Raw genomic sequence first — 22,706 nt, 5'->3', positions numbered from 1 at the left:
GGACCCCTGCCCTTCCCCTCCTCTGTACACTTTTCCCCCACTGTGCCCCCCCTCCTGGGACCCCCCTGCCATGCACCCCTCCCGCCAAGACCCCACTGTGCCCCCCGTCTGTTCCCCCTGCTAGGACCCCTGCCCTTCCCCTCCTCTGTACACTTTTCCCCCACTGTGCCCCCCCTCCTGGGACCCCCCTGCCATGCCCCACCCCGCCAAGACCCCACTGTGCCCCCTGTCTGTTCCCCCTGCTGGGACCCCTGCCCCGCCCCTCCGGTGGAACCCCCACGTCCCCCCACCTTGTGCCAGTGGTGTGGGGTCCCTCCAGTCCCGCTGGCAGGCGCACGGGGGGTGGGGGGTGGGGAGCTGGATGCCGGGAGCTGCCCCTGCTTCCCCGGAAGCCCGTGGCTCGGTGTCACGAGCTGGCACCGCGCGTCCGGTCTCAGCCGCCTCTCATTCCAGTGCAGCCCATCAAGATCAGGACCCGCTGGAAGGAGCCGACACCTCCATGCCACGTGGTAGGTGCTGCCCATGTCCCCAGCCCCCCACGCGCCAGCCCCTCCAGCGGGCACTCCGGGGGCAGCTCCACTCCCCGGCCCTGGCAGTGTGGCTGTTCTCTTCTGCCAGGGCATCCGTCGCGGGGTCCCCACGCCAGCCCCGCTTTCTCCCCACGCCCTGACTCGCCAGCCCCTGGGGCGTGGCGTGGCTGGGAACATGGCGCCGGGGGCGCGCTGGGGTCTGAGCTGAATGGCTCGGCGTGGGCGGGGGGGTTACATCTGCCGGGGGGCCGGGCTGGCAAGCGGAGCCGGCGTGAATCCCGGCCCTCACCCTGCTTCTCCCCACGCCCAGGAGATCTGCCTAGACCTCAGCTACGGCACCAGCGGCAGCGCCCCCGGCTCCATGGGCAGTGCCAGGTAACAGCCCCGGGCCCCATGGGGGGGCATGGGCAGCCCTGGGGCCTCGCTGGGGGCCGGGTGTTGGACCAAGGGAACCTTGCTGCAGGGCGGGGGGTAAGAAGGGATGGCTCAGGGGCCCCCGGAGAGGGGAGGAGGGGGACAGGCTGGCTCAGGGGCCCCACTAGAGGGAGGGGGGAGACAGGCTGGTCCAGGGGCCCGGCTGGGGGACGGGGAGATGGGCCGGCCCATGGGCCCCCTGGCGGAGGGGGGAAATGGGCGGGCCCAGGGGTTCTGCTGGGGGAGAGGGGAGACGGGCCGGCCCAGGGGCCCCGCTTGGGGGTGGGGGGAAAGAGACGGGCTGGCCCAGGGGCCCCCTGGTGGAGGGGGGAAATGGGCGGGCCCAGGGGCCCCGCTGGGGGAGGGGGGAGGAGACGGGCCGGCCTGGCCCAGGATCCCGTTCCCGGCTGCTGCTCCAGCTGGCCCTGGGGCCTGTCCCGGCGCCAGCCCTTGGCCAGACTCAGACTCAGGCTCCGGCTCCTTCGCAGGGTCAACGCGTCGGACTCAGACAACGACTATGACGACGTGGACATGTAGGTGCCTCCCCCACCCCCGGGGCTCATCCAGCTGTAGGGACCCCCCCCACCCAAAGGGGGCTCAGCTTGGTCGCGGCACGGGGAGGACAGAACTGTGACGGGTTGGGTCACAGAGACCCCCTTGGGACTGACGTGCTGGAATTACCTCTGAGCCCGTTTCCCCTGCCGGCTTGGGACTCCAGAACCCTGCCTGGTTGAGCCAGACACGCCAGCCTGCTGCAACACAGACCCAGGGTCTGACCCATGCCCCCAAAGCTGCAGACTTTAACTGAAAACCACTCAGCAGGTTAGCTATCTCCAGCCCCCAGACACCCAGCTCCCAATGGGATCCAAGCCCCAAGTAGATCCGTTTTACTCTGGATAAAGCTTACACAGGGTAAATTCATAAATTGTCCACCCTCTTTCACACTGAGAGAGATATACACAGCTGTTTGCTCCCCCAGGTGTTAATCACTTACTCTGGGTTAATTAATAAATGAAAGTGATTCACTACGTATAAAAAGTAGGATTGAAGTGGTTCCAAGTAATAACAGACAGAACAAAGTAAGTCACCGAGCGAAATAAAACAAAACACGCAAGTCTGAGCCTAATCCATTAAGAAACCGAATACAGGTAAATCTCACCCCCAGAGATGGTCCAATAAGCTTCTTTCACAGACTAGACTCCCCCTAGCCTGGGCCCAATCCTGTCCCCTGGTACCGTCCTTGTTAGTTCCAGCTCAGGTGGTAATAGGGGTTTTCTCATGACGGGCTCCCCTTTGTTCTGCTCCACCCCCTTTTATAGTTTTGTCTGTCTGGGTCCCCACCCCTCCTTCTAAATGGAAAAGCACCAGGTTTAAGATAGATTCGTGTGTAGCTTTGGTTACCATGGGGCTGGGCGTCTGCCCCCCACAGCCGGCGGCTCAGCCCTGTCCCCCAAGTGTCCCTGACTCCCTGCGGCCCTGCCCTGCCCCCCCGTCTCCCCTGCAGCTGGCGGCTTTGCCCCTCCCCCCAGGATCCCACGTGGGGTCAGGTCAGTGGTTCATGATCTCTCTCTTTCCCCCTCGGTCCCGCCGTGCAGCCCCAGCAGCTGTGACCCGGCCAGGTACGTGCCCCCACACCCGGCACCAGGCTCTGGGGGTGGGGCTGGGGGCTCCGTCCCCTGTCCCGGCTCACAGGGTGGCGGGTGGCCTGGGCCGAGTGCCCCCGGGCTGGTACTGCCCGATGCCCCGCAAGCCGCTGCCAGAGACGTGATCTGGGCCAGGCCATGGGGGCTGGGGGGCATGTGGGTAGTGGGGGACTGGGAGTCATGCCAAGTTCCGGGGGGCTGGGGGGCTCCTAGGAGGGTGCGGAGGACCCCGGCTGCCGGGGCCTGGCCCCCCAGCACAGTGGGCTCCTGGCCAGGGCGTGGGGCCCAGAGTCCCCGGGGGGCTGGGGATCTGAGGGCTCCCTGTGCCAGGCATGGGGGGCAGCCTCGGGTCGATCATCTGGGCTGCGGCATGGGGGGATTCCCAGGGGGACCTGTGCTGACCGCTGTGCTCTGCCCCCAGGCCCACGCTGCCAGCCGACGCTGACGTGCCGCCCCCACTGCCCCCCAAGGTGAGTGCCCACTGGGGGGGCGCTGAGGGGGGAGGCTGTGTAGGATATGCCAGGGCTGAAGCAATGGGAAACTTGTCCAGTCCCCCCCCCCGTTAGACCCCCCCCCCAGCCAGCCCGCAGTTCCCCTGTCAAACCCCCCCCCCCCCCAGTCCGGTCCCCCCCCCCCCCCCCCCCGTCAGACCCATGGGCCCAGCCAGCCCCTAGCCCCCCCATCAGATCCACTCCCCAGCCAGCCCGTAGCTTCTTTATTAGCTTCCTGGTTACTCGGCAGTGCAAACAACACAGTTCCCTCCAAGTGACCCAGCCTCAGACCTCCATCCAGGTACGTCAGACGTGATGATTTATGGGAAAATCTTATTCATCATATAAAAGAGAAAGTTCTGCCAGTCCCAAGGGATCGGACACATCCCCTCCCAGGTTACCCAAATCCACGCTACAGCCAGTTCTTCTTAACTAAACTAAACTTCATTCAAAAACAACCCACAGAGAGTATTGGTTAAAAAATCAGTCTCCCTACGGACGAGTTCAATCCGTTGAGGTGCAGAGATGCAGAAAGCGTTCCTCGGTCCTAGTCCAACGGCCAGATCTCACACTCGGGGCGTACCTGCATCACTGGGACCTCGGTCATGCGACTCGAACGTCCCCTGACGAAGCTTCAGCAGATCTGAGCTGACAGAATCAGGCCCTGTGACGAAGTGGAACGGTTCTTAATGTTTCCCTCAGTTTCCCCTATGCAGTTCTTAAGTATCTAGGGGGTGGGATAAGGGTGTACGGTTGCTGCAGAGCAAAGGGCCAGGGTACCTAAATGCCAGACACTCTGTCTCCTAGCAACTGATGGCCTGGGCCCCTCCTCTGCAAAGGTGCCAACTGAAGGTGTTGGAGACAAAGGGATCAGGTGACCTCCTGGCCGGGGAAAGAGACAAAGCCCAGAGAAGGAGGGGCTGGACGGGGGTTGGAGTTTGGAGCTGGCTAGGGACTGGAAGGAAGGGCAGACGGGGGTCTGCCCTAGGATGGACCCGGCTGAGGGGTCCCGTTCGCCGCTTTATCTACAAGCTCTGTTTTAGACCCTGTTCCTGTCATCTAATAAACCTCTGTTTTACTGGCTGGCTGAGAGTCACGTCTGACTGCGAAGTGGGGGTGCAGGACCCTCTGGCTTCCCCAGGACCCCGCCGGGGCGGACTCGCTGTGGGAAGTGCACGGAGGGGCATATGCTGAATGCTCCAAGGTCAGACCCAGGAGGTGAAGCCGTGTGAGCTTCTTGCCCTGAAGACGGTCTGCTCCGAGGGAGAGGAGGCTCCCCAGAGTCCTGACTGGCTTTGTGGGGAGCAGTTCCAGAGCATCGCCCGGGGACTCCGTGACAGGCCCCAAGGGTCTTTGATACAATGTCACGTCCTTGGACAAGTTGGGATTCCCTCGGGGACGGAAGGGAACCAGGCTGACTTTGCAGGGGTCCATCCCCGGGTCTTAGTTAGCTGGTTCCTCCGCCATTCCCGGAACGTTTCAAGGCGAGAGGAATACTGAGCTAGCCCGTGTTTACAAGTCATTTCAACGCCAGGATGCTGTGTGGGCGCTGAACGATCAGAGTCCAGCCTAGACAGGAACAGGTGGTGACATGGGCGACCCTACGCCTCCGTGTGTAAATACACAAAAACACAAATGTGGCTTTTGAGGGGTATTTATTTTGCAGGATGTTTAACCCTTTCTGGCCATGTGTCACCCGCCCCCATCACCCCCATCCCTCCAAGCAGCCCGTAGCCCCCTCCGTCAGACCCACCCGCCCAGCCAGCCTGCTATCCCCCCTCGGGGGCCCCCCCATTCTCCTGCGGTCTCCATCTGACGCCCCCTCCCCCGTCTGCAGCCCAAGTTCCGGAGCCGGTCCGACGAGACACCCGCCGAGGAGATGCGGCCCCAGCCCGGGGGGCAGCTCCTGCAGCGCCCCGGCACCCCGGTCTCCCTGGTGCGGTGCTCCAGCGGGCCTGTGGGGAGCCGGACCCCACACCCCACCCAGCACGCCGACCCCCGCCGCTCCCACCTCTCGGCCAGCTCAGGTGAGTTGGGGGGGGGAGGGGGCTGAACAGGGCTTCTGCTCGGGGGCTGCAGGTCGGGAGTGAGGGGCACCGGCAGAGCTGGGAGGGGGGACAGGGCTAGCAGGGGGCTGCAGGTCGGGAGTGAGGGGCACTGGCAGAGCTGGGGGGGGCAGGACTGGGCTAGCAGAGGGCTGCGGGTTGGGAGTGAGGGACTCCCAGACCAGGGTGGGGGTCTGAGCCCCCCCAGTGGGGCGCAGGAGTCACTGAGGCTGAGCGCAGCCCTTGTGGCACCTCTCCGTGGGGTGGGTGTTTGGGTCTGGGGGCTCGGGGAGCCAGGCCAGAGCGACACAGGCACCCGTTGATCCTCGCCCCATCCCCAGATCCCACCTTGTGGCCCGGACCCCGGAGCGAGGAGCCCCCCGTCCTGCCCCCCAAGACAGAGAAGAAACGGAGACAGGTGAGACCCCCCAGCACAGCCCTCGGCTATAGATAGCGCCCGGGTGTGGGACCAGCCCTGCTGCCCTGTGGGCCAGGGATGGGACCGGCCTGCTGCCCCATGTCCATGTCTCAGACTCTCTGTACCCCCTGGTTCCAGCTTGGCTCCGTCTCCTGACCATGTGTCATGGACTCACAGATCATACCCACTCTTGGCCCCGTGCGGTCCGTGGGGGGTGCCCCTTTCAGTGCGACAGCCCTTCTCGGGGGTCCACTCTCTCTTGGGGTCAGGCCCCTCCACCTCCTGGAGCCACACCTCTCTGAGCCTTAGCACGTCTGTCTCTGCTGTGAGCCCCCTCAGGGAGTCCACTCGCTCTAGACCCCCGGGGCCTCCACCCCCGAAGGGGACGATGCCCCCTGTTCTCTAGCCTGGAGCGACTCTCAGCCAGCGTAAAACAGGAGGGTTTATTGAGAGTTGAACACAGCACAGGAAACTCTCAGGGCCTCAGGCCTGGCCTCCCTCAGCCCAGCACATCCCAGTCTCTCTGCATCCAGGTGGGCTCTGCCTGCTCCCCCTCTCCAGCCCAGAGCCCCCCTGCTCCCAGCTGGGCATCTGAGATCACCGGCCCCAGGCCCCGCCTCTGTCCATTGTCTTCTCTCCAGGTAAACAGGGTTGTAAACTGGGGCCTCCTCTCCTGCTTCTGTCCTCTGGCTGGAACCGGCTGGTTAGGTCACTGGGTCCTCACTCTGCAGCCCATTGTCCGCCCACTGGCCAGAACCGGCTGTGTCTCCTCAGCTGGGCCTGCGGGTCCCCAGGTCACCGGTCGCTGGGGTATCCATCCTCCCGGCCATCGGCTGGGTCCCCACGTCCTCTCTCCGGTCCTCTGCAAAACACACTCCCTCTCCCCTCACCTCGTTAAACCAGTAACACCCAGGGAAACTGAGTCCCACTCCCTCCGCATGCAAACCATTGAAACCCCACCGAAAACAAGAAACCCCCCCACTTCGTTACACCTTGCACCAGCCCCAGCAGCCTGGGAGTGAGAGGTGGCGGGGGGCGGAGGTTGTTGGGGGGGCGGTTGTGGGGGATGGGGCCAGGGCCTGGAGCCTCTCAGCCCCCGTCGCTGCTCGTCCCCCCAGGACGGATCCCTCTTCAAGAAGGTCTTTAACGGCTGCCCCCTGCGCATCGCGGCCACGGCCACCTGGACGCACCCCACCACCCAAGGTAGGGGACATGGGGGGGATGGGAGGGCCAGAGGGGTCAGTGGGGGTATGGGGGCACCAGGGAGAATGGAGGTGCTGGGGGGGAGGCGGGTGATGGGGACCCCGGGATGGCATGGGGGGATGGAGGTGCCGGGGAGGAGGCGGGGGATGGGGGCACCGGGGGGGGATGGGGTTGCCAGGGAGGAGGCGGGTGATGGGGGCACCAGGGGGGGAGGCGGGAGCTCTGGGGGGGGGGGGCAGGCAGTGGGAGGGACCAAGGTGGGGGGTGGGCAGGGTGCAGGAGGCCCCAAGATAGGGGGAGAGCATGGGGGGCCCAGCACCCGTGGGAGGGGGGCCCCTCTGCATGGTTCCCCTCCCCCCCGCGTGAATGGACAGGCCTGGACTTGTGACCGGACTCCAGCGCCCTGTCCCCCACCGAGGTCCGGGCAGTGCAAGGTTCAAATCCCCCCTGCCCCGCTGCCCCAATTCCCTCCCCCTCCCTTCCAGACCCACACCTGATCCTGGGGGCCGAGGAGGGGATCTTCACCCTGAACCGCAGCGAGCCGGAGGCCACGCTGGAGCTGGTGAGAGCCAGGGGGGGGTCCGGTACCCACTCGCCTGGGAAGGGGTGGTTAGAGGGGGCAGTACAACCTAGGGGAGGGGAGGGGAGGAAGGGAAGGGGCAGTATTGGCCCATGGGGTAGGAACGGGGAGGGGCAGAGGGCAGTACGGTCTCTGGGGTGGGGAAGGGGGAGGGGCAGTACGGTCTATGGGGCAGGGTGGGGCAAGGGGCAGTATTGGCCCATGGGGTAGGAAGGGGGGAGGGGCAGGGGGCTGTGCGGCCCATGGGGCGGGGGGGGGCAGGCACTTACTGGCGCCCCCTGGCGGGGGCCGGCCAAACCCGCTGACCCCGTCTCCTCTCTGGCAGCTCTACCACAGCCGGACCTCGTGGGTCTATTCCATCGGCAACGTGCTCATGTCCATCTCGGGTGAGCTGGGGGGACCGAGCCCGGCCAGCGGGGCCATCTGCACTATGCTGGGGTGGCTCGGACACGGCGGGGGGGGGACACGACAGGGACGGCAAGAGAGGTGACCCGGGGCGGGCTAGCAGGGGCTGCGGGTCGGGAGTGAGGGGCACCGGCAGAGTTGGGGGGGGCAGGGCTGGGGTACCGGGGGGGTGCGGGTCGGGAGTGAGGGCACCGGCAGAGTTGGGGGGGGCAGGGCTGGGGTACCAGGGGGCTGCGGGTCAGGAGTGAGGGCACCGGCACAGCTGGGGGGATCCCAGTCTCTCCCAGAGGGCTGAGCCCCGGCTGACCGCCCCCCCCCTCACAGGGAAGACCCCCCAGCTATACTCCCACAGCCTGACCAGCCTGTACGAGCAGAGCAAGAGGGAGCAGCGCCCCGGCGTCCACATCGCCCCCCACCGTCTGCTGCCCAGGTACCGCTGTGCCCCGGGGCAGGGCTGGGGGGGACAAACCCCTCCCTTCCGGGGGCGGCTGGGCTAGGATCGGGGGGGGGGGCTATGGGCAGACCCCTGGACCCACATCCCTGCATGGCCAGCTCCCAGCCCCGCCTCGTCCTACAGCGGGCATCCCCGGTGCCCCCGGTGCCCAGCGGCTGGTGCCCCCCGAGGGCCCCTCAGGCTCCCACCCCCTCAGCCAGCTGTGCTCTGCTCCACAGGAAAAACGCCACCTCCACGAAGATCCCTGACACCAAGGGCTGCCGGGCCTGCTGTGTGGGTGAGTAAACCCCACCTCGGGGCCTCCTGCACCCCCCGGACACCTCCAAATTGCCCAGACCCCCCTGTGGCCCCCAGGCCTCCCTGCACTGCCCCAGACCTCCCTGTGCCCCACAAAGCCCCCAGACTTGCATGTGCCCCCCAAACTGCCTGCACTCCCTGGACTCCCCTGTGCCCCCTATGCCTCCCTGGACACCTGCTCCTCCCCGGACACTCGCTCCCCACAGCATGGGGCCCCCAGACCTCCCTGTACCGCCTGGACCCCCGCAACCTGCAGCCACCGACCCCCCTGCACCCCCAGATCCCCTCTCCCCACAGCACGGGCCTCCCGCCCCCCCTGACGCCACCCCTGCTCCCCACAGCCCGGCACGCGCGGAGCGGCTGCCACTACCTGTGCGGGGCGCTGGAGGCCAGCGTGGTCCTGCTCCAGTGGTACGAGCCCATGCAGAAGTTCATGCTGGTGAAGGTAGGGACCCCCGGGGGGGTGAGGTGAGGGGCTGGAGAGTGGGTAAGGGTGTGGGGGGTGAGGTGAGGGGCGGTGGCGGCTGGGGTGTAGTGGGTAAGTGGGTGGGGAGGGGAGGAGAGGGACGGTGGGGTGAGGTATGAGGGCTGGGGGGTGGGTAAGGAGGTGGGGGGGGTGAGGTGAGGAGCGGTGGAGGCTGGGGGTGGCGGGTAAGGGGGGAGGGGAGAGGTGAGGGACTGGGTGGGTGGCGGATAGGGGGTGGGGGTGAGGTGGGAGGCTGGGGGTGACGGATAAGGGGGAGTGGAGGCCAGGGGCTGTCACTGCTCGGGCCCTTGCCTCCCCCCCGTGCTCCCAGCCCTCCCCTTGGCCCTCCAGCTTTCATGTCCCCAGGGGGGCCACGCTCTGCCCTGCCTACCCCCCCGCCCTGCCCCCTCTCACCCGGGCACCCGTCCCCCCCAGCACTTCGACTTCCCGCTGCCCACCCCCCTGCCCGTCTTCGAGATGCTGGTGGCGCCCGGCGACGAGTACCCGGCTGTGTGCATCGGGGTGAGCCCGGGCCCCTCGCCCGCCCAGCCCATCCATTTCCACACCATCAACCTCAACTCCCTCACCTCTTGGTTCACCCACACCGGCGCCGGTAAGGGGGCGCCACGGGGGCTGGGCTGGGGGGATCGGGCTGTGTGTGGTGGGGGGCTCTGTGCCAGCCTGGGTGGGGGCTGGGCTGGGGGAGGCTGATGGGGGGGTGGGGGCTGTGTTGGATGGGGGGGCTGTGTGTCAGCCTGGGGGAGGGGGCTGGGCTGTGTGGAGTGGGGCTGTGTGTCAGCCTGGGGGGGGCTGATGGGGGGGGGTGGGGGCTGTGTGGGTGGGCTGTGTCCGGTGGGGGGGCTGTGTGGGGGTCTGATGGGGGGCAGGAGCTGTGTGGGGTGGGGTTGTGTTAGGTGGGGGGGCTGTGTGGGGGCTGCAGGTGCCGTGTGCCATGTGTGGGGGACACGGGGGGCTGCCACATGTGCAGCCTCCTCCCCTCGGGCCAGCCCCCGGCTCGGCTCAGCCCGGCCCGGTCTCTCCGCAGACGTGTCCTGCCCCGGCCCGGTCCAGGTGAGCCAGATGGACAGCGATACGGTGCTGGTGCTGCTGGACAGTGAGTGGGGGGGGGGCGGAGCCGCACGGGGGGGGGGGGGCCGGGTACATTGGGGGCGGGGGGTCATTGGTCGCGTATGGGTGGGGTTGGGGGCGGGTCTGGCTGGGGAGGGAGGGGCACCAGGTCCAGACCTTGACCCCCCCCCGCTCTGCCCCCCCAGGGAGCGTGAAGATCGTCACCCTGCAGGGCACCCTGGTGCGGAAGCTGCTGGCCCCCGACATCACCTTCGACGTCGCCGTGGAGACCATAGGTGGGTGGGGGCGGGCGCAGGAGGGGATGCTTCCCCCCCCGGCTCCCCAGGGAGCACGTCCCCCACTTCCTGTCCCCGCCGGCCGGGCAGCGGCTCTGGAGGGCTGTCGGACAGTGCTGCCCCCTCCCAAAGGCTGCGTCTCAGTGCGAGGGACCCCATCTAACCAGTCCACACCCCAGAGCCGGCTGCATTTCAGTGTCGGGTGCGGGGGCCTTGGGTAACCAGCCCCACACCCCAGAGGTGGCTGCATCTCGGCCGCGGCTCCGTGCTCTGCCCTCTGGACGCTGCATTGGGGGTGGGCTGGGGGGTGCGTGGGCGGGGGGCGGGTTCTGGGCACCGGGGGGGGGCATGCGGGCTGACCCGGCTCCCCTCTCCTGCAGCGCTGGGGCAGAACTGCATGCAAGCTTTCTGGCGCCACGGCGTGCAGGTTTGGGACTTCGCATCCGCACAGGTACGACACCCTGCCCCCCGTGTCACCCCCTGCCCCCTTAGCCCTGCCTGGCCCATGGACTCGGCTCCCCCACAACCCAGCCCCTCCGAGCCCCCCCCAGCCCTGCCTGGCCCATGGATTCGGCTCCCCCCCAACCCAGCCCCCCACTCCGTGCTGAGGCCTCTCCCCCCGTCCCCCGGGAACACTCCTCATGCCAGCCCCCACCCCCAGTTGGGGGGGGTCGCCTGGCCGGACAGGGCCAGGGAGGTTGGGCGGGGTGGGTGGTGATCCAGCTCCTGGGGCCGTGGCAGCGGGTGGGAGAAGGGGGGGTGTCGGTGGGGGGGGTCATTGCAACGGCCCCTCCCTGCAGTGCCCCCCCCCCCATGCCCTGCCGTCTCTTGTAGCTGATCAAGGAGCTGCGGGACCAACACTGCACCTTCCGCCTGCTGGGCACCCACAGGTAGGGGTCAGCCCCCCTTTCCCCCCAGGCACCCCCAGGTTGAGATCACACCCACCCCGGGCACCCACAGGTAGGGGTCAGCCCCCCCAGGCAGGATCTCTCCCCTCCCCCTGGGCACCCACAGGTAGGGGTCAGCCCCCCCGGGCACCCACAGATAGGGGTCAGCCCCCTCCCTCCTGGCACCCATTGGCAGGGGTCCCCCAACTAGCCAGGTTTTGGGGGGGAACAAATCCAATGGTCATGACCCTCTGGGCCCTGGTGCATGAGAACAGGGGGCTGTGGGGGGTATCAGGGGCTGTGAGGTGACATCTGCTGCCTGACTCCACTCTCCCCCCTCCCCCCCAGCACCGTCGTCTTGGAAACGCGCCCCATGGACGACACCCACAGCAACCTCTACGTCCAGGAGTGACAGCACCACCCGTGGGGGGGTCGGACTCACCCCCCGAGAAGCTGCTCTTCCCCAGAGAGTGCCCCCCCCCCGGGGCCAAGGACCCACCCAGCCATGTGGGCCAGGACAGAGAATCGGCCCCCGGTGCCCCCACACTGCACGGACTGGGGGGGGGCTGAGCACGCCCCAGGGGTGTCACCGTTTCACCCCCTTTTCCATACTGTGTTTGTAATTATTCAGCCCCAAAAAAGTAGGAAAATCCCGACCTGGCTGTTTTCTCCCCCTCCTGATAAAGGGGGGCAGCCCCCCACCCCTCCCCCGCTGCAGTGAAATCAGGGCCCCCCCAGTGCAGGAGACACCCCCAACCTGTGTGCACCCCCCCCCTACGCTGCTGGGTGGTTCCCCAGTACTGCACCCCCCAGCCCTGCGCCATGTGTGTCTGGGGGTGGGGGAGGGGGGCTGCCCAGAGCCAGAACCCAGGCGTCCAGGCCGCTTCTGCAACAGAAGCCAGGCGTCCAGCTCCCATCCTGCTCCAAGGGATCAACAAGAGAACCCAGGCGTCCGGACTCCCATCCCCCTCCAGCGACGGAACCCAGGCATCCGGACGCTCATCCCCTCCGGTGACGGAACCCAGGCGTCCGGGCGCCCATCTCGCTCCAGCGACGGAACCCAGGCGTCCGGGCGCCCATCCCCCGCCAGCGACGGAACCCAGGCGTCCGGGCGCTCATCCCCTCCAGAGACGGAACCCAGGCGTCCGAGCGCCCATCCCCCGCCAGCGACAGAACCCGGGCGCCCATCCCGCTCCAGCGCCGGAACCCAGGCGTCCGGGCGCCCATCCCGCTCCAGCGACGGAACCCAGGCGTCCGGGCGTGGTGGCTGTGCAGGGGGGGCCGTGCCGCCCCCCACAGCTGCAGGAAGGAGGCGGCTCAGGCGGGTGCAGTCATCAATCACCTCTCGTTTATTGACCAGGAACCGGGGGTTGGGCACGGCGCTGCCCCCTGCAGGCCCTGGCCCGTCTCCCGCCCCCCCGCCGTGTTTGGGGGCATCCGGCAGCCTCCGTGCATGGGCCCCTCATGGGGCAACAGCGAGTCCCCCCCCAGCACTGGGGGGAGCTATAAAAAGGCACTTGGGATCAGCCCCCCCCCCAGGAACCCCCACGGGCAGAGACCGGGGGGGATCAAGGTGGGCCCGGGGGGGGCGGGTCCGTGACAGCCCAACCCCCACCTGGCCTCTGCCCCCCACTCTGCCCCCCCACCCGCTGGTGAGTGTCAGTGTCTGGCCCTGCCGGGGGGAGGGGTCACAGGGGGAGATTAGCAGCAGCGGTGCCCCCCCCAAGGACCAGCCGCCTCCTAGCCCTGGCGCCCCCCCCGAGGGGGCACTGGGGGGGTCCGTGCTGGAGTGGGGGGGTCGCAGCCGGCTCTAGCCCAACTGGTCTTCGTATTGCTTGCGGAAGCAGTCGCCGGCGGGGAAGAAATCCCAGCAGCGCTCCTGGTACATCTTCCAGACGTAGGACTCCTGCGTGGGGGGGTGGGGAGGTTAGGGGGCTGGGGAGGGCAGCACCCTCGTCCGGACCCCCATCCTTACCTGGGGCAGATGGCCCCTCTCAGAGCCTGGGGGTTAGACACATGGGATCCTCCAGGCCGTATCCCCCTCCCCCGTGGGGCCGACCCATGGGATCCTCCAGCCCCGTATCCCCCGTGGGGCCGACCCATGGGATCCTCCAGCCCCATATCCCCCGTGGGGCCGACCCATGGGATCCTCCAGCCCGTATCCCCCTCCCCCGTGGGGCCAACCATGGGCCCGGTACCCCCGGCTGCCTGGTGCAGGGGGGCGGGGGCTCACCTGGCCCGTGTGCTCCGTCTCGTCCTTGTTGATCAGGTACATCAGGAAGAACCTGGGCGAGTGAGGGGGGGTCAGAGCCGGGGGGGGTCAGAGCTGGGGGGTCAGGGCACAGCCCCCCCCAATTTAACCCCATGAGCATCACACACGGCAATGACTTGGGAGCTGCAGGGCAGGGCCCCGCATTCACACGGAGTAGCCCCACGCCCCACACATTGGCCCCACTCCCTGTCAATCACATGCAGCTGGCCCCGCCCCAAGCCCCACCCCTGGTCTTGTCCCCGCCCCCATGAATTTAGCCACGCCCCTGATTCCACCCCTGCCCCTGGCCCCGCCCCCGACTCACATGTAGTTGGCCAGGTTGTGCTCTTCCAGCGTGTGGCTCTCGAAGCCGTGCGGCGTCGTGTCGAAATAGTCGCTGCCGATGCCGCAGATGAAGCACTTGGTCTGGGGGGGCGGAGGGGGGGCGCAGGGATGAGAACCCAGGTGTCCTGGCTCCCCCTCCCCCCTCTAAGGGGCAGAGTGGGGATTGGCTGCCCAGCCCGGGGCCACCCTCCCCCTGCGCAGCACAGAGCCGGGTTACCCCCCATCCCCATTCCAGGGCCCAGACCTGCCCCCCAGACATGGGTGCAGCCGGGAACCCGCCCGGGGGCTGAGCCGGCCGCTCCCACAGACCCAGCGTGGGTGGGGTGGGGTGTGGGTGTGGGTGGGGGGTGTCACACCTGGGAGGGCCTGTGGGGGGGGTCACTCACCTCCATGTCCTCCTTCACCTGCTCCTGCTGGTCGCGCAGCTCCCCGAAGGCGTCGATGATCAGGCCTAGGCAGAGAGAGGGGGGCGAGGGGGCCCCCCCCGAGTCACCTGGGGGGCAGCGCCCGGGGGCCGGCCTACCCAGCCCCCACTCCTCTCCCACACAGGAGCAGGGCCGGGCCCCCCACCTCAGCACCGACAGCTGGCAGGGTGCCCCAGGCACAGCGTCCCGTCCCGTTCACCCCCCAGCCTGGCGCCCCCATCCCGTTCACCCCCATTCACCCCCCAGCCCGGCAACCCCCCGCTCATCCCCCAGCCTGGCACCCGCTCCCTGTTCACCCCCCAGCCCACTCATCCCCCAAGCAACCCCCAGCCCAGCGCCCCCTCCCTGTTCACCCCCCAGCCCAGCATCCCCACCCCATTCACCCCCCATGCAGCCCCCACCCCAGCACCCCCTCCCGGCTCACCGCCCAGCCCGGCGCACCCGTCCCACTCACCCTCATGCAGCCCCCCCCCAGCCCCCCGCTCACCCTGGATGATGGCCAGCAGGATGACGATGACGAAGAAGAAGAAGGTGATGTCGAACACCACGCGGTAAAGCTCGTACTCGTCGCCGGCCGGGTCCTCGATCTCGTCCCCGATGCCCCCGCCCGCCCGCACCCCCACGTACATGTGGAACAGGTAGCACTGGGGGGAGACACGGTGGGGTGAGGGGTGCCCGATGGGTCAGAGACAGGGGGACCTGGACGCCACCCCTGGATCCATCAGAGCAACCCCCCCCACACACCCATCAGGGCCCAGGGATCCCCTTGTGCACCAGGCCTCTTCCACGGGCACAGTCACTGGTGGGACAAGGTGTTCTCCCCCCCCCCCCAGGCACCCCCCCCCCCCGCTCACTGTCATCATGTCGTCACATTTCATGTCCGGCTCGTCCTCGTCCTCGCTCTTGTTGTAGAACTTGCGGAAGAAGTTAAAGGCCACCACGGTGTAGAGGTAGACGACCACGGCCAGCAGCCCCACCGTCATCGCCAGCTGCGGGGGCACAGGGGGGCTGGTACTGCCACCGGAGAGAGCCCGGCCTGCCCCCCCACCCCACCCCCACCATCATCGCCAGCTGGGGGGACACGGGGGGCTAGTATTGCCGCTGGAGAGAGCCCGGTCTGCCCCCCGGCTGCCCCCCCACCATTGCCAGCTGGGGGGGCATGGACAGTGGTACCACCGCCAGAGAGCATCCAACTGGGCCCCTGCCGGCCAGCATGGCCCCCCACGCTCATCACCAGCTGGAGATGGGCACCCAGGGTCCCCCCACCCCTCCAACGCAGCCCCTGTCCTGCCCCCCAGCGCAGCCCCCCATGGTCATCGCCAGATGGGGGGCATTGAGGGCTGGTACCATCGCCAGAGAACACCCAGCCGGGCCCCTGCCTCCCCCACCCTCATCGCCAGCTGGGGGCAGGCACCAAGGTTCCCCCACTCCTCCAGCGTGACCCCCCCCCCGGCCCGTCCGGGCCCCACCTGCTTGCCGTTGTGGGTGACGGAGGAGAGGATGGTGCGCAGCGTCTTGACGCCCATGGCGATGTCCAGCAGGTGGGCGGCGAAGAAGAAGTTGTTGTAGTGGCCGAGCAGGGACATGACCATGTACCAGACCAGGTAGAGGAAGGACTGTGGGGGAGGGGGACAGGGGCTGGGACTGGGGCACCTCCACACGGGGGGTGGGGGTGGGGAATGACAGACCGGGTCTCCCCCCAGCTCAGGGCAGGGATGGGCCAGCCCTTCCCCCGGCACCGCTGTGCCCCTCACCCGGGCATCTGGTCCCGGCCTTCTCCACCCCCGCTGCAGCCAAGCGCAGGACAGGCACACTCTGCCCCCCGGCTCCCGCCCCCGCCCCCTCTTACTCCCCGGGGCCCATGATCCCCCCTCACTGGGCCCCACGACTCCCCTCCTGGGCCCCATGACCCCACCCCCCAGGTTCCACAAGCCCCCACCCCGGGCCCTGCACTCACGTTGTTGGTGAAGATGACGCCGAACTTCCAGAGCTGATACTTGATGTCGATGGACGTGATCCTGTGGGAGCGGCAGGGTGAGCTGGGCCACAGCCCCGCCCCCGTCTCCTGAGCCCCCCCTCAAGCCGCCTGCCCCCCGATCCGCCCCGCTCCCTGAGCCCCCCAGAGCTTCCCTCCCTCACGAGCCCCTTCACCGCCGCCCCCTGAGCGTCCCACCTCCCAGTCCCCTGGATCCCCCCCACTGTCCCCTGAGCCTCCCACCCGAGCTTCCCGCCCCCCCCTCCCCCCAGCCTCCTCACCACGTCAGCAGGGACTTGTCGGGCTGCGGTTTCCTCTCGCTCTGGGCGCTGATCTCCAGGCTGGCCAGGTCCATGCCCAGCAGCTCCGCGATCCGCTCCCGCCCGTAGATGTCGCCGTATTTCTCCAGCACCTGTGGCGGGCGGGGGGCAGAGGGAACCCCCAGGGCCAATGCAAAGGGAGAAAGGCCTGGATCCCCCCCCCAGCCAGCCAGGCCCCTGCCCTGGCACCCCCTCGGGGAACAGCCCCGTGTTCCCCTTCCTCACGCAGGGGCCATGTGGGACCAGCACCCCTGGGGGAAAGGCCCGGTGCCCCGCCCTGGGGCCGTATGGGACTGGCGCTCCCTGGGCCGTATGGGAACGGCACCCCCTTGGGGGAAAGACCCCATGCCCCGCCCTGGGCCGTATGGGACCGGCGCCCCCTGGGGGAAAGGCCCTGTGCCTCGCCCTGGGCCGTATGGCAGCCAGTGCCCCCTGGGCCATATGGGACTGGCGCCCCCTGGGCCGTATGGGAACGGTGCCCCCTTGGGGGAAAGACCCTGTGCCCCGCCCTGGGCCGTATGGGACCGGTGCCCCCTGGAGGAAAGGCCCTGTGCCCTGCCCTGGGCCGTATGGCAGCCAGTGCCCCCTGGGCCATATGGGACTGGCGCCCCCTGGGGGAAAGGCCCCGTGACCGGGTCAGTGAGAGACTCACCTTTCTCTTGACGAATTTATCCCAGTAGTTGCTCGGGAAGGACCTGGTGGGGGGGTGAGAGCCAGCGTCAGGGGGGGCCCTGGGAGGGGGCAGTGCTCCTCGGGGTCGGGTTCTGCTCCCCCTGCAGGCCTGGGGGTGGGTGGGGTGCAGGGGTAGGAGAGAGGGCCACCGCAAAGGGCCCAGGGGGGAGACGCTGGTGGGGGTGGGATGGACACCAGCAAGCGTCTCCGCCTTCCCCCCCCAGAGCGGCAGAGTGCAGCTGGGATGGATGGGGGGGCTCGGGGGGCTGGGCACTGATGCAGGCAAGGGGCTTCTCCAGTGCCAGGAGATCCAGATCCCAGACCCAGAGACCCCCCCACGCACGGGGTGTTCAGCACCAGCCGGTCCCACTGGCCCTTGATGTCGTCGTCCTCGGGCTGGTCGGTGATGTAGAGCCCGTCAAACTCCAGCTTTCGGGCCAGCTCCTTCTCCCGCTTGAAAATCACCAGCGGGACCTGCCGGGAGAGGGGGGTCAGGGCGTCGCGGGGGGGTCCCGGCATCGCAGGGGGGGGTCCCGGCTCAACGGGGGTCAGGGAATCGCGGGGGGCTCCCAGCTGAAGGCGGGACTTCTGGCTGAGGGGGAGATGGGGTGTGTGGGGGTCCTGGCTGAGGAGGGGACACGCTGGCCCCTCAGCCTCCCAGCCCAACAGCCCCTCGGTCTGGGGGGGATGGGGACTTGGCTCTATAATGGGGGGGGCGTGGCCAAGGGATATGCCCATAGCCTGTGGTGGGCGTGGACCCATGGCAGGCAGCTGGGCATGGCCCTGGGGCCGGAGGGCATGGCACCGTGGTGGGTGGGCGGGGCCACATGGTGAGTGGGCGTGGCCCCGTGAGGGGTGGGCGTGGCCCCGTGGGGGTGGGCGTGGCCCCGACGCTCACCTTGAGGCAATTGTAGCCAATGATGCAGAGGAAGGCGACCAGCGTGTGGGTGATGGACAGGAACTGCAGCGTGGGCTGCATGTAGCCCGTGCTCTCCTCCAGGAAGAAATAGACCACGCTGTCCTCCTCCTCGTCCTCCCCGGCCCCGTCGCCGCTGGCCCCGAAGCCCGAGCCCCCCGCCAGCTCCTCCAGCAAGCCGGAGTCCTCTAGCTCCTCCTCGCCCGGCGGGGAGTCCGACACCTGCGCGGCAGGGACAGCGTGGCGGCGGGGCCGAGGGGAGCCACCCCCCTCCAACCCCCACCACGAACCCCCCCAGACCCAAGTGAGAACCCAGGAATCCTGGCTCCCAGCCCCCCCGCTCTAACCACTCCCCTCCCAGAGCCGGGGGTGGAACCCAGGAGTCCTGGCTCTGCCCCCCCACTCTATCCACTAGACCCCGCTCCCCTCCCCGAGCCGGGCGAGGGCCCAGGCGCCCGACCTTGTAGAAGAGGAGGATGAAGTTGATGGCGAAGGCCAGGAAGAGAGCCAGGAAGCGCAGGTTGTAGAAGTTCCGGGACAGGTAGTTCTGGAAGGACAGAGCAGGTCAGCAACCGGGTGGCGGGGGGCCCTCCCCTCCCCCTCCCTGCCCCACGGCCCGACTCCCCCCTCCCCACAGTACCAGGAACTTGACCCTTTGGATCTCCAGCTCGGCCCAGAACTCCAAGCTGCCGGCGGCCGGCTCCTCCTTGCGCTCCCGCGGGGTGGCCGACTTCCTCCGGTGCTTCCTCGGGGCCTCGGTCGCCGGCTCCTGGGGGGCCTCCGGCTCCTCCGGCCCCGCCTTCTCCCCGTTCTCCGTGCTGCGGGGGGGGGGGGGGGGAGTGGTGGGTGGGCAAGGCGGGGTATGCACCCCCCCACCCTCACGTATCCAACCCCTCCCCCTATGCCAAGCCCCTTCGCTTGCCCAAAACTGCCCCCCAGGTGCGTAGCAGCCCCCTCCACGGGTGGGGCAGGCTTCCCCGCCATTCCCCTAATGGCCTAAGCTTCTCCCCCCAAGAGCTCTGAGGAGAACCGCTCCCCGCAGGGCCCATCACCCCCCCCAGGGATCCTGCCCCCCCCAGGCCCCATCACCCCCGCCCAGGGGACCCACTCCCTGAAGCTCCCCCCAGCCCCACTCACTCGGCCTTCTCGGCCTCTGCAGGCGGTTCTTCGATCTTCTCCGGCTCCGGCTGGGCCGCCTCCTCCTCCCCTTCCAGCTGCGGAGCGACACAAGAGACCCAGCGTCAGGGGGAGAGGGGGTCCCTGGGACGTGGGAAGCAGCCCCTGGGCTGAGACAGGAGACCTGATACCAGGCCTGAGCGCTGGCCTAGCTGGGCTGGGAACCTGTCTGTAATGCCACACAATGGGATCGAACCCAGGAGTCCTGGCTCCCAGCCCCCCTGCTCTAACCACTAGACATACCCCCTGCCCCCGGAGCCGGGGATCGAACCCAGGAGTCCTGGCTCCCAGCCCCCCTGCTCTAACCACTAGACACCCCCCCAGCCCCCGGAGCCGGGGAGAGAACCCAGGAGTCCTGACTGCTGTCAAAAGGCCAGCCCCACCCCAACCCTCAACGTACCCCCAGCTTCCTCTTAAGGATGGGAGTCCCCTCGGGGGTGGGCGGTTCCACCGCCGTGGTGTCCCCCATATCCCCCAGCCCCCCGGGGGCATCGGGGGCGGTCGCTCGGTAATGCCCGGCGTCCTTCTTCATCTCCAGACTGAAGACGTCCCCCGCCTCGTCAGGGGCCTCCTCCTTGCCGGCCTCCACAAACTGGGCCGCCTCCTCGCCCTCGGCCGCCTCCTGCCCGTCCTCGGCCGGCCCCAGGTCCCCGTGGACCTCGTCCTGCGTGGGGTCGGGCATGCTGGCCAGCAGCTCGGTCACCGTGAGCTTCTTGGCGCTTTCCACCAGCCCGCCGCCGAAGAGCACGTTCCAGAGGAGGAGCAAAAGGCCCTTGAGGACGCCGGAGAAGAAGAGCAGCGTGCCCAGGAAGACGGCGTAGACGCAGGAGCTCACGCCCACCGCCAGCTCCTTGACCGTCATCTTCTTCAGCCGGCGGAGTTGGCGGCGCACGTTGCGGTAGGTGAACATGTGGAAGAAGTCCAGCACCCCAGCCAGGAACTCCCCAAAAGCTGAGGTTGCCTCCGGAGGAGCCCCGGCCGCCTTCTCCGCCTCGGTCCCCTCCCCGCCTTCGCCCTCTTCCTCCTCCTCCTCTTCCTTCCCCGCTTCCTCCTCCGAGATCTGCGACGCGATCTGCATCTCGAAGATGGTGTCCTCGCAGAAGTTGACGAAGAGCTCCATCTTCTCCGACTCGCCGCCCTCGTTGACCACGTCGAAGATGAACTGCCGCTTGGACTCCTTGACCTGGGGCATCTCCCACTGGGCCTTGTTGGTCTCGCTGATCTCGAAGTAGATGCGTTCGATGCGCTTGCTGGCCCCCATGATCTCAATGCGGCCCAGGTAGGGCCGGAAGTAGTTGAGGATGCTGTCCGCCAGCTCCAGGAAGGTCTTGAGCCGGCTGTCGTGGGGCACGTGCTCCGAGAGGTTGGTGAGCAGCACGGCCACGTTGAAGCCGATGTCCTTGGCCGGCTCTTGGAAGCGGTTGGCGAACTCCTCGTAGTTAATCATCTCGTTCTCGTCCGCCTCGGAGCAGGAGAGCAGGAACTGGATCTCGGAGGTCGTGTATTGCTTCTGGCTGTCCATGGCCTTCTGGAAGTCCTTCTTGGAGATAAGCCCCCGCGGGTCGGTGATGTAGTCCAGGAAGGCGTCCGAGGCCACAATGTCCTTCAGCTTCAGGAACATGTCGAAGAACTTGAGGATCATCTCCACGTTGCTGGACGACTCCACCAGCATGTCCACCATCTGCCGCGCAATGGTGCCATTCACCACGTTCCCTGGGCCGGGGCAGGAGGAGAGAGGGTTAGACAGATGGACGGACGGATGGACAGGCAGGGGGGAGGCGGGAGGGACGGACGGACAGCCAGCCAGAAGGGCATGCGTGCCGATGGCCAGACAGAGGGGTGTGCACGGGGACGGCCTGACAAAGGGGTTTGCAGGCAGACGGACGGACAGGCATGGGGATGGATGGACAGATGGCGGTAACGGCGCGGGGGGGGAAGGATGGAGAGAGAGGAGGGACCAGGACAAGTGACAGGGGTTGCGGTGCCCTGAACCGCGCCCACATGTGCCAGGCTGGAATTCCCCACCCGGAGGGGCCAGCGAGAGGAGCTGCCACCTGCCCAGCCGGGGTGGGGGAAGCAGCTCACACGGGGGGGTCTCGAGCCCCCGCCCAGTGCCCCTCACCCTCCAGCAGGGACAGCAGCATCACCACCATGTCCTTCTGCAGATCCAGCAACTCCTTCAGCAGCCCGATCTGGCTGGAGTCCTGAGGAGACACGGGGAGCGACGTGAGACGGGCGAGATTCCCGCTGTGCCAGCACGGCTCCCCCGCACATACGCACGCTCCTGCCCTCGCACGGCTCCCCCGCACATACGNGCACGGCTCCCCCGCACATACGCACGCTCCTGCCCTCGCACGGCTCCCCCGCACATACGCACACTCCTGCCCTTGCACGCCCCCCACATACACATGCCCCTTCTCTTGCACGATTCCCCCACCCATACACACACTCCTGTCCTCGCACACACCCACTGCACATATGCATGCCCCTGCCCTCGCATGGCTCCCCCCTGCACATATGCACGCTCCTGCCCTCACAAGCCCCCCCACATATATGCACACCCCTGCCCTCGCACAGCCTCCCTGCACATAGCACACCCCTGCCCTCACCCGGCGTCTCTGGCTGGAAGCTGCAAGCTGCGCTCCTGGACTCAGCAGGATCTGGGTTCCCAGCCCCCCTGTGCTATGGGCCGAGGGGAGACCAGGGATATGCCCCGAACTCAGACGCCAGCCTGGGCACCGTGAGCCTCGCCCGGGGTCTGTGCCCACAACCCCCCGGGCATGCCTGGCAGGGCTGCCCAGCCTCACGCTCCCCAGGCCCGGCGCCGAGTTGCCGAACCCCCGGCTGCTACGACGTGCCTGGGCGGGCCGGGCCAGCCCCAGCTGAAGCCGCCTTGCCTCGTGCCAGCTGGGCTGTGACCCGATGCTTGGTCTGGACAACACCGCACATTGGGGGGGACCCCCTTCGACCCCATCCCTGGGCAGGGTCGCCGCTTCCCCAGGGCCTGACACGGCAGACAGAGACGCCCCATCAGCTCCCCGCTAGCCTCTCCCCGAGTCCTCCCCTGCGGGGTGAGCCCCGGTGCAGGGAGAGCCACGGGCTGGGGCTGCACGGGGATCACGTGGGGGAGGGGGAGCCGCACCCCTCCCCCTCTTACCTCGGGGTACTGCCTGCTCCGGAAATGGTCCTCATGGGCAGCGCAACAAAGAGAGAGTTTGGGTGCAGAAAAACACCCCCAAATGTGTCCCCAGCCTCCCCACAGCTTGTTCTAGGGTGGAGAGCCAAGACAGGGCGCAGAGATCCACCCCCCCAAGCAAAAACTACAGCACAGTTCCAGGCAGGGGAAACCCCCAGGGTGGAACATGTGCACAAGCCCTCGTGCATGTGATTGCATGCATGTCCCCCTCGTGCGTGTGCACGTATGGGTGT

At 67.9% G+C, this 22,706-nt stretch overlaps 2 protein-coding genes across 2 annotated transcripts in view; one reads left to right on the top strand and one right to left on the bottom strand.

Moving 5' to 3' along the window:
* Positions 1-263: 263 nt before the first annotated feature.
* Positions 264-11,850, top strand: MAP4K1 (mitogen-activated protein kinase kinase kinase kinase 1). Its single transcript, XM_034792313.1, has 19 exons — positions 264-509; positions 841-905; positions 1,433-1,477; positions 2,540-2,563; positions 3,009-3,057; positions 4,916-5,105; positions 5,465-5,541; positions 6,660-6,744; positions 7,230-7,306; positions 7,650-7,710; positions 8,054-8,159; positions 8,402-8,460; positions 8,822-8,925; positions 9,382-9,559; positions 9,992-10,060; positions 10,221-10,310; positions 10,691-10,761; positions 11,145-11,200; positions 11,546-11,850. Exons 2-19 carry the CDS (start codon positions 892-894, stop codon positions 11,607-11,609), a joined length of 1,419 nt encoding a protein of 472 aa, XP_034648204.1. The 5' UTR covers positions 264-509; positions 841-891; the 3' UTR covers positions 11,610-11,850.
* Positions 11,851-12,530: 680 nt separating this feature from the next.
* Positions 12,531-22,706, bottom strand: part of RYR1 (ryanodine receptor 1) — a gene marked incomplete at its 5' end in the record, with an annotated part of 95,427 nt that continues 85,251 nt past the window's right edge. The window contains 17 exon segments of the mRNA XM_034792717.1: positions 12,531-13,103; positions 13,431-13,482; positions 13,774-13,874; positions 14,180-14,244; positions 14,706-14,862; positions 15,073-15,207; positions 15,688-15,834; positions 16,176-16,236; positions 16,475-16,605; positions 17,166-17,208; positions 17,529-17,659; positions 18,084-18,323; positions 18,562-18,648; positions 18,742-18,919; positions 19,239-19,315; positions 19,678-20,990; positions 21,400-21,481. Coding sequence (XP_034648608.1) covers positions 13,008-13,103; positions 13,431-13,482; positions 13,774-13,874; positions 14,180-14,244; positions 14,706-14,862; positions 15,073-15,207; positions 15,688-15,834; positions 16,176-16,236; positions 16,475-16,605; positions 17,166-17,208; positions 17,529-17,659; positions 18,084-18,323; positions 18,562-18,648; positions 18,742-18,919; positions 19,239-19,315; positions 19,678-20,990; positions 21,400-21,481 — 3,096 coding nt within the window.

The sequence above is a fragment of the Trachemys scripta genome, chromosome 16 (assembly GCF_013100865.1).
Source record: "Trachemys scripta elegans isolate TJP31775 chromosome 16, CAS_Tse_1.0, whole genome shotgun sequence".
Taxonomy (NCBI): domain Eukaryota; kingdom Metazoa; phylum Chordata; order Testudines; family Emydidae; genus Trachemys; species Trachemys scripta.
This window is presented reverse-complemented; position numbering and strand designations above follow the sequence as displayed.

Excerpts from the sequence above, each read along its gene's own strand:
- MAP4K1 (XM_034792313.1), top strand. Across the intron at positions 3,058-4,915 it reads CGCCCCCACTGCCCCCCAAG|CCCAAGTTCCGGAGCCGGTC; the intron begins GTGAGTGCCCAC and ends CCCCGTCTGCAG. Across the intron at positions 6,745-7,229 it reads GACGCACCCCACCACCCAAG|ACCCACACCTGATCCTGGGG; the intron begins GTAGGGGACATG and ends CCTCCCTTCCAG.